Source organism: Nicotiana tabacum, chromosome 3 (assembly GCF_000715075.1).
Source record: "Nicotiana tabacum cultivar K326 chromosome 3, ASM71507v2, whole genome shotgun sequence".
NCBI lineage: Eukaryota > Viridiplantae > Streptophyta > Magnoliopsida > Solanales > Solanaceae > Nicotiana > Nicotiana tabacum.
In genome coordinates, this window is record NC_134082.1 from 69,486,683 (window position 1) to 69,497,472 (window position 10,790).

Consider the following 10,790-nt stretch of genomic DNA (forward strand, 5'->3'; position numbering starts at 1 on the left):
GAGGAATACATCAGCGTCACAATAGAATGCCATGTTTCTCAACATAAGCTGTCAAGTCCACCTTCCATAATACGACTAAACATCCGTTCCTCCGAAATATTTAAAGGTCAAATTAGATTTATCCCAAAACAATCGATAAACGTCGAAGGAAGTCACTATGAGGTTATTGATACAATTATCTTCTTAATATTAACATAACTTTTCTCTGTAATTTTGAGCCTTCAGAATTAGACAGTAGTAGTTAAATCAATTAATAGGGATGGATTTTTAATATATACATATATATTTGTCAATATAGATTCTTCTTTTATTATAACAAAAGTGTGCAAAGATATAGTTATGTCGGGATACTCTTCATCATCTTTATATTCTGTGTTATTTTGTAACTGCCATGTCATGTGTAAAATTTATGAGCATATATTGATCTAAGACAATTACTACTGCTGCTTCTATTCCCCAGGTCATCTATAGGCTTTGCTAGAGAAGTTATCTCCTTATTGCACACTCCACTTGTAGTCTATACACACATACTAAGTTGTCTATTCAGTTAAGACTTCAATGGAATACTGCTGGTCTTTTCAATTTATTAAAGGATAACCCGGTGCACTGAGCTCCCGCTATGTGCGAGGTACGAACCGTAAACATTAGAGGACGGGGACGTGCAGCTTGAATCCATAATTCAATTCTTGGGAAAGACCACTCAACAGTCTCAATTATTACATCATGATGGTACAGTTTGTTAAAAGAGCATCCACTCACAGATAGTATTTTGACTTATAGCCCTAAATTTACTACGCAACTATAAATATATTAAATAGATAATATTGTCACTCACATCAGACATAGGAAGAACTCTTTCCTCATTTTCGACATAATAGTTTATATTTTTGGAGGGTTCAAGATGCCATGTTCTCATGTCTACAACATATATTTTATATGCATCATTAGTTGTATAACTAATAATAAACTTAACCAAATATTTTAATAAGAATAAATTATGGTAAAATATAAAAACATAAAATGCAAATTTTTAAAGGGGAAGACTTCAAAAATGTTCTTATATATATAAAATTTTGTTTTAAAGTAGAGCCAATTATGCACAACTTTCCTAATGGTCAGTGAATAGAGAACTTACGGACTATTAGAATAATAAAAAGTATACTTCTCATTATTTGCCATGAGCAATTTTCTATATTACTTGGCACCTTTCCTCAAACAGAATGAAGAATTTGGAAACGACTAAGATAGGCATGTATAACGTTTTACTCATATATTAAAAAAAAAACTCCAATTCCCACTTCCCCTGAACCTCAATTTTGCGATATCCCGATAAACAAATGAACTAAATCGAATAAATATATGCAATTAAAAGGAGAATATCTTCTCTACTTCTCTCACCTCTTCACTATTTCAACATCTAAGTAGAAATATGCATGTTGGTTACTGAACCATGTCACAAGCCCATAGATTAATTCATGGTTACATTTCACTTAACGTTTCTAAAACATTGTACTTCACAAAGGATTTGTTTAAACATATATGTAGATGATCAAGACTTCCTTAAAGATCAACAAAAATTGCTAGTGCATCCAATACACGAGACCAAAGGAATTCATGATTTTAGCTATAAGTTCAAGAATAAATCAATCACCTTAAAAGTTAGTCTCAGTACTTGACTATCGACTGAAAATAATCTACCCTTCTACACTTTTCAACTTTTGAATTGGAACGTAATGCTAAGAACTCGATTACTGTTGAACTTTTCCAAGCAACTTCATTTGATCAAGTCCTTTTAGAAGCTAAATTTATACGATAATTTTTTTTACTCTTTTACAGTAGATATTTCACTATAAAGACTTCATAATTTATACCTGAATTTTATATACCATCATTATCGCCAAAATTATCTTTTTACCCATTTATATACAAAGTAGATCAACGATTATTAAATTTTTTATTCTAATGGTCTTATTACTTATAGCTTGCAACTAAAAAATATATATAAAAGGCATTTCACAGATGTTAGTGTAATCAAAGAACATATCTTTGGTCACAAATTATTTTTTGCAGTGTTTCTGATTCTGTTTGTGATATCAGCTTGATGTGGAAAGTGATTTTTAAATATTTTCCATGGAAAAGGATCCAAAAAGTTAGATTTAATATGCCCTTTGAGAGACATTGGAAGAAAGATGAACTATGTTGATGGTGGTTATTGTCAGATGAAAAGTGAGATTGTGGGAGTTCCAAAAAAAGATGACTTATGTTGAGAATTGAAAACGGTTTCCAAAGTAGCCTCTATCGAGTTATGAATAAAGCAGTTTTAGTTTCCACGGTTTGTATATATATATTTTTTTGAAATTCAAATTCAAATACTAATTTTACCTAACTTAACTAATTTAGCCTAAAATTACCACATGACATTTTCTTAATGCAACACTTGACAAATTCTCATGGCTGACTTCTTTATTTTTAATAATAGATTTAGCCTAATATTACCACATGACATTTTCTTAATACAACACTTGGCAAATTCTCATGGCTGACTTCTTTATTTTTACGGCAAAGGGCTAAATATACCCCTCTACTTTCAAATATTGTTTACCTGTATTCCACGTTATACTATTGAGTTATTTATACCCCTACCGTCATACTATTGGGTTATCTATACCCCTACTATCATACTTTGAAATAAAAATACCCCTATTTTGGATGGAGTGACACGTGGCAACACCAGATTAAAACGACCAAATTTTTTTTTACCCGACTCGTTTTTAAAAAAACCCACAACCCGACCCCTATTTTCATTTTTTTCCATTTTTTTTAAAATTTTAGTTTTTAAAAAATAAAAATATTTTGTTAAAAAACAAAAAATATTTTTTTTTCTATTTTTACACTTTTGTTTTTCCAGTTTTTACAAAACAAAATTCTTTTAAAAAATTTAAAAATAAAAAAAAATATTTTTCAAAAACGAAAATATTTTGTTGAAAATAATTTTTTCAGTTTTTAAAAGACGAAAATATTTTTTTTTCTATTTTTACAAAACAAAATTCAATTTATACAAATTTGTTTTTTCAGTTTTTACAAAAAGAAAATCTTTAAAAAAACTGAAAAAATGAAAAAAAATATTTTTTAAAAACGAAAATATTTGTTGGAAATATTTTTTTTAGTTTTTAAAAATCGAAAATATTTTGTTAAAAACTGGAAAATTGTTTTTCCATTTTTTACAAATATGTTTTTATAGGTTTTACAAAAAAAATATTTTGTTAAAAAAATGATTTTTTTTCCTGTTTTTACAATTTGTTTTGCAAAATCTTTTCAGTATCTACTCAGTTTAAAAAAACGAAAATATTTTGAAATTTTTTTTAATGTTTTACAAAAAAAAATTCTTTAAAAAAACTGAAAAATGAAAATATGGTTCGAGTTGTGTGTTTTTTGTAAAATAGGTTGGGTAAAAAAAAGATATGAGCCATTTTAATCTGGTGCTGTCACGTGGGACTCCATCCAAAATAGGAGTATTTTTGTTCCAATATATAACGGTAGGGGTATGAATAACCCAATAATATAACGAAGTATACATGTAAATAATATTTGAAAGTAGAGGGATATATTTAACCTTTGCCGTTATTTTCAATAATAGATAGATAGATTTTACTAGGTCTTACGTCACCTACTATTATTTAACTCCATTCGCTTACTCAAGTCTGCTTTTTCCTTCCGTCTGCACGTAGGAGCGACAATCAGAAACCACCCGCTGCATAACCCTAGGTACTTTATCGAATCTATTTTCGCTCCCTTCACAAATCGATTATGCTATTGATGATGTTATAATTAGGGGTTTTTCCAGAACTAGATCTGTCGTTTTGTTTAGATATTCCGTTCTTCATATTTGTCTCTTAAGTACAGATCTGAAAACTTTGACCACCCGATTGCTTTGAATCTGAAATGATTTGAGCCGTTTCACGACTAGTGCTTATTGTTGTTGTTAGTCTTTCTATGTTTTACTCCGATTTTTAAGGTATTACACATTTCATATAGTAAGCAAGGAAATTTGAGAAACAGAACTGGTTCCATTTTGAACTCCTGGATTTCATGACTGACCATTTGTTTGAAGTACTATATCAATAAAAGAAAAGAAAAACACGACGAAGACAAACGAAATAGAAGTTGTTGAAAATTTTGTGAAAGTTGAAATTATTTTGGACACGAACTTTACTTGGTAAAAGCTTGTGAAAATTGAAGATTGGTGAGTAGAAGAGGTGTTTAACTTGAAATACACACAGTACACTGATACAGCTTCATATCAGTATTTTAAGCTTTCACTTGCTGTATTAGCAAAATACAAATACCGAAATAGTGATTTATGTCTCTGGGGAAAAAATGTAAAGTAGGTCTGTTTGTATTGTTTGTTTATTTGTAAATCTCTGTGATTTATCTTTATTTTTTATGAATACACGACAGGCTTCAGGCCTCCAGGGCCTAGCTCAAGTGGCAAAGGGTGGTGGATTTGTGTCTTAGGACACAGGTTCAAGCCCCCATACCATGCAAAGCAAAGCCTGGTATTTAAGTGGAGAAGGGTAGAGGGGCGGGCCCATTATCCACCGAGTTTCGAAGGCTGCGGTTGGTCCAAAGGATCGGCCCCAGACGGATTTCTCGGTCATCAAAAAAAAAAAATAGTTACTAGGGAGTTACTTCTCTTGAAGAAGTTTCTTTTGGTATCCAACAGTACCCTTCACGCTCCCTCCTAGGTGCCTCTTGCAACATTTGTTACTCTCCTGTTTCTTTCAGTGTAGCTTTAAATGAATAACACCTGTCCACTTTAGTCTTCAAAGGTTTAGATTTAATTAGTTCGACCACCACTTTAACTATAGTTAAGAGGCAAAAACCTGCCTATTTCCAAACATAGCAAACCTGTTAGCCATTATTCTCTGGTGTCTCTCCCTCAAGTCTTTATTTGCATCAGAGAAAATGAGTTTCTTTATAGTTGCACCTTATAAATCATGGAAACTTAAGCAAAGGTCAAAGGAAATTAATTATCCCAAAAATAGTTCATGGGGTGTTGAGCCCCAATGATAATATTTCAAGGGGCTTTTTGCTGTTCACTTGAGATTATTCATGGAGAGTGGTGATAAGTAGATACAAAAGTTGCAGTTTAGCTGTGTGCGAAGCCATGCTTTCTGACATCCGGCATGTGGTGTTCAATTACATGGATTTGTGTTGAATCAGGTTTTTCACAAACAACAAACATGGCCGATTCATCGCGTGAAGAAAATGTGTACATGGCCAAGCTAGCTGAGCAGGCCGAGCGATATGAGGAAATGATTGAGTTTATGGAGAAGGTTGCAAAGACAGGTGATGTCGAGGAGCTGACTGTTGAGGAAAGGAATCTTCTTTCTGTGGCCTACAAAAATGTGATTGGTGCAAGAAGGGCCTCGTGGAGGATAATCTCTTCAATTGAGCAGAAAGAGGAGAGTCGTGGAAATGAAGATCATGTCAAAACTATTAAAGAATACAGAGCCAAAATTGAGGCTGAACTCAGCAAGATCTGTGATGGGATTTTGGGTCTCCTTGAGTCCCATTTAATACCATCAGCCTCAGCAGCTGAGTCCAAAGTTTTTTACTTGAAGATGAAAGGTGATTACCACAGGTACCTGGCTGAGTTTAAAACAGGGTCAGAGAGGAAAGAAGCTGCTGAGAACACCTTATTGGCATACAAGTCTGCTCAGGTAGGTGATCTATTGTGAGCACTGTCAGTTTCTCTTCTTGTAATTTAGCAGAATCTGATATTTTAGTGTCTACTATTGTAGGATATTGCTTTGACTGAGCTGGCTCCTACTCACCCAATCAGGCTGGGACTTGCCCTTAACTTTTCTGTGTTCTATTATGAAATTCTTAATTCACCTGATCGTGCTTGTAACCTTGCAAAACAGGTAATCTCTCTGCTTTTATTGATTCTTTGACTTGGATTACTCTCTCTCTTTCTCTCGTAATTACATGGATTTTTTTCTTAGTTCTTATAGTTGATATGTCATGTGTGTCCATGGAAAAGCTAGATATTTTTACCATACTAATTAAGCTTGCATGTACCTTTCAAATAGGAATTAACTTTATCATTAGTGGCCTCATAATGACTACAAAGCTTGGTATGTGATGTTTGAATGATAGGAATCATTGTTGATGTGTTGAACGATTTGATTTATGCCTACCATATACTCTGGTTAGTTTACTGAAACAGTTATCAGCCAAAGAGGCCTTTTCGTGGCCGAAGGTTGGAGTAAAGTACTGTCTTACCTAAATTTGTTATAGTTCTCTTTGTTCAAACTGGAAGAAGAGCTTATTTCCTTTGCATTCTTTCCTGCATTTTTTTGTTCACTTCAGGGTCTTGGCCTGGGTTGTGGTAGTTTTACACGCAAAAAATTTCAACTGAAGCTTGTCTAGATTTTGTCCTTGTATATGACCTAGTAGCAATTCTAGTTAGGTGTTGTTAGTTGTAGACATCTTTTTTAGAACTTTTGAACTCGGTGATACATCATCTGGCGTCTCTCTAGATTATGTCTTACATTGTTGGGCTTCCATTAGAATTATAGCTGTCTTTGTCTCCCTATATGGTAGTCACAATGAATTTCTAGTACTCAATGGTTGATGAGACAAAAAAAATAGCATGGACTAGACTGTGGAGAGAGAGTGCTTTCATTCTTTTAGCTTAGAGGTAGGTGTTACAAACCAATATCTAATGCAGCCTGAATAACTTTTTGCTTATGTATGAACATGACCATTTGGTTGGCAGGTTGACTTGTAGGACCCTAGTAACAAATCATTTTGCTCTTGTACTCAAAGTCAAGTCACAATTAAGTTTCATGATAATCTAGAAGACTAGGAAAGCAGCATCTTCTTACAATTATAGTGGTAGGATGAGAATTACAGCCTGACCCTAAGGATATAATTATCTACCTTTTCGGGCCGGTAAAAAAATATTCAATCAATTATGGTGTGGCCGATTTGATAGCTTCGGGCCTTGATTAATGGTTATTGTTATTACATGCCATCTATTTTATGGTTTTTATGATGTTGTACTATTTCTATGGTTTCTATTGACGATTATATATTATCTCTTCTTGTTTTATTTCCGTCTTCCTGAGATGAGGGTCTATCAGAAATAGCCTCTCAGCCTCATTGGGGTAGGGGTAAGGTCTGCGTACACACTACCTTCCCCAGACCCCACTTTTGTGGGATTTTATTGTGTCGTTGTTGTTTGTATGGTGTGGCTGAATATTTCAGAGTGCTCATTATTTAACTTCGTAAACTTAGTATTTGTTTTACAATAACAACCATGTCTACAGTGCATCAAACTAGTTGGGTTTGGCTATATTAAATTAATTTGCAACTTGTTGGTGGCGCTGATATGGATTTTTTTGCTTCTATTGGTTCAATTTTTCACCAAGTTTGTGTGGATTTTGAAGGATAATAGGTCTTCTGAGACATTCTTACCATGTGATTTTAAGTGTGCCTCATCTTCTGTAACACCATATTATGTGTGGAGATATTTTTAAACAATGATTTTAATCGTGCAGGCCTTTGATGAAGCTATCTCAGAGTTGGATACACTTGGCGAGGAATCTTACAAGGACAGTACATTGATCATGCAACTTCTCCGAGACAATCTTACACTTTGGACTTCAGATAATGCGGTCTCTCTCTATATATCTGCCCATCTATCTATTTATTTATCTGTGTGTCTCTCTCTTTCTCACGAACATACACACAGAGTCCCACCCGCACTAACAAAAGATTTGCTTAACCTGTGTACGTCCGGAAAAATGGATCAGCTTGTGCTTGATTGCCAAAGTCTGGAATAGTACTCACATACTTTAACTATTGACTTACTGATTTGAATGGGTTTTGTTGTTAAATATTCTGATTCCAGGAGGATGCTGGGGATGATATCAAGGAAGCTCCAAAACATGAGTCAAGCGAGGGGCAGCAGTGATGAGTTAGTAGCATAGTCTTGTAGTCTTTATTTTATAGGGTGCTGCATGGGGATATAGCAAGATCGTGAATTAGATACTTCAATGGCTGTGTGTGTCACTGTCGAAATGGTTTAATATAAAACATGTAGTGTGATAGAATGTGGTCAAGCTAGTCGCATAGTGCTATGGTGATTAAAATTTGATATGGTGGCAGTATTTGCTTGTGTTGGTGACTTTGCTCGTATTTATAGTCTTATTTGCATGTTGCGTAATCATCTTTGTATTTTCAAATTCTTTGAAATCCTTGAATTAATTGTTAACATCTAGCAAAACTTTTCAACCCTTTCCTGAAATTTCCACCGTCTCCCTTGAATCCCTTGGGGGATTCACATGATTGAGAAAAATAGTTTATGCAGAGTGTTGGCATATGGGCCAAAAAGTTACTGGTTCTACGTGATTGCGTAGAAAGTCATATTTACTATTTCCTTTATTTAAGTTATACAAAAAATAAAGTCAGAACTGTTATAAATATATTATATTATGGATGTTCATTTAGTACTCTGTTGTAAATAAGCTTCCTGAAAAAGCTTATCCATATGGGACTCCACCGTAAATATGTTTATCTATTTAGTACTCTATTGGAAATAAGCTTCCTGAAGAAGCTTATTACTTCGGTACCCGGTTATGGATAAACATTACCCCCAGTAGAAGATTATCCATACCGGGTATAATAAGCTTATCCTTTCAGTACCCAGTTATGAATAAACATTACCCCCGGTAGAAGATTATCCATACCAGGTATAATAAACTTATCCTTTCAGTACCCAGTTATGGATAAACATTATCCCCAGTAGAAGATTATTCATATCGGGTATAATAAGCATCTTTTCAGTACTCCGTTATGGATAAACATTGCTACGGATAAACATTGCTCTCAGTAGAAGATTATTTATATCTGGTATAGTAGCAGCTTACACAGCAGCTTCCTTTCTTCCATAAATAGAAGAGATTTCAGTTCATTATGTACATCAGTTTGAATTCGAATAATATATCAGTTTCTCTCTATAGTTGTCTTTACTTTACAGTCTTTATTTTATAACACGTTATCAACACGAGACTGACATCTCGAGCAAATACTTTGAAAGTATTAGAGATAAGAACTTTCTTTTCCTAAATAATGTCAAATCTTTCTAAACTTGAATTTGTAGCCCTGGATATATCGGGCAAAAGCTACATGTCTTGGGTGCTTGATGCTGAAATTGATCTTGATGCGATGAGTCTGGCAGACACCATCAAGGATAAAAATCAGGCATCAAACTAAGACCGTGCCAAATCAATGATATTCCTACGCCATCACCTTGATGGGGGCCTGAAAATGGAATATCTCACTATTAAAGATCCAGTCATAATGTGGAATAATTTGAAAGATAGATATGACCACCTGAAGATGGTCGTTCTTCCACAGACACATTATGATTGGACTCATCTAAGGCTACAAGATTTTAAATCTATCAGTGAGTATAATTCTGCTATGTTCAGAATTATTTCCCAATTGAAATTATGTGGTGATAATATTACTGATCATGATATGTTGGAGAAAACTTTCACCACTTTTCATGCCTCGAATATGCTCCTGCAGCAGCAATATCGAGAGATGAGATTTAAAAAGTATTCTGAACTTATCTCACATCTTCTTATAGCAGAGCAACATAATGGGCTATTAATGAAAAATTATGAAAGCCGACCTATTGGTTCTTGTCCATTCCCTGAAGTGAATGAGACGAACTTCCACCAAGCTAAACGTGGAAGAGGTCGTGGCCCCAGTCGTGGTCATGGCCGTGGTCGGGGAAGAAACCCCAATCATGGTAATAATAATGCACCAAAGAAGCCTCCTCACCACCAGCAGTGGAAAAGGAAGGAACAAAAGCATGAAGCGGTGCAAGCGCCAAATGCAGAAAATGCATGTTATAGATGTGGAGGAAAAGGGCACTGGTCACGTACCTGTCATACGCCAAAGCACTTGGTTGAGCTTTATCAAGTCTCCCTGAAGAAGACAGAGAAAAATGCTGAAGCAAATTTTATTTCTGAAGATAATTTAGACTTCATGCATTTGGATGTAGCTGATTACTTTGCACTCCCAGAAGGAGAAACAAGTCATGTAATCGGTAGTGAATCTGTAGAAATGTAAATATTTTAATTTTTGTTGTTTGTAATAGATAGTATGGTTATGTAATTGTTGTACATAAATAAATGTTATGCTTTGATAATGATATTTACTATAATATATTTTATTTATGTTATTTTGAAGAATATGGATAATCCTCAAATTATGTTTGGATCAAAGACAAATCATGAAGATATTTGTGTTATTGATAGTGGAACAACTCATGCCATATTCAACGATCAGAAATACTTTTCTTATTTGCATAAGAAAAAAGCAAATGTTTCAACAATTTCTGGTAATATAAGTTTGATTGAAGGCTCCGAAAGAGCCATAATATTTCTGTCTAAGGGAACAAAACTTATTATAGACAATGCATTGTTCTCCTCCAAGTCCCGAAGAAACTTGTTGAGTTTTATAGATATCCGCCGAAATGGGTATCATGTAGAGACAATAGATGAAATGAACAGGGAATATCTTTGTATTACAAAGAATATTTCTGGCCAGAAATGCATTGTAGAAAAATTACCAACTTTATCTTCTGGCTTATACTATTCAAAAATTAGTACAATTGAAGCACACTCTATCGTAAACCAGAAGTTTACGGATTCAAATATTTTTGTGCTTTGGCATGACCGTTTGGGCCATCCCGGATCAATAATGAT

At 34.1% G+C, this 10,790-nt stretch overlaps 1 protein-coding gene across 1 annotated transcript; it reads left to right on the forward strand.

Moving 5' to 3' along the window:
* Nucleotides 1-3,736: 3,736 nt before the first annotated feature.
* LOC107813146 (14-3-3 protein 4) lies at nt 3,737-8,290 on the forward strand. The gene is made up of 5 exons (NM_001325902.1): nt 3,737-3,765; nt 5,224-5,723; nt 5,805-5,927; nt 7,569-7,685; nt 7,922-8,290. The coding sequence occupies exons 2-5, from the start codon at nt 5,244-5,246 to the stop codon at nt 7,982-7,984; spliced, it is 783 nt and encodes a 260-aa protein (NP_001312831.1). The 5' UTR covers nt 3,737-3,765; nt 5,224-5,243; the 3' UTR covers nt 7,985-8,290.
* Nucleotides 8,291-10,790: the final 2,500 nt, after the last annotated feature.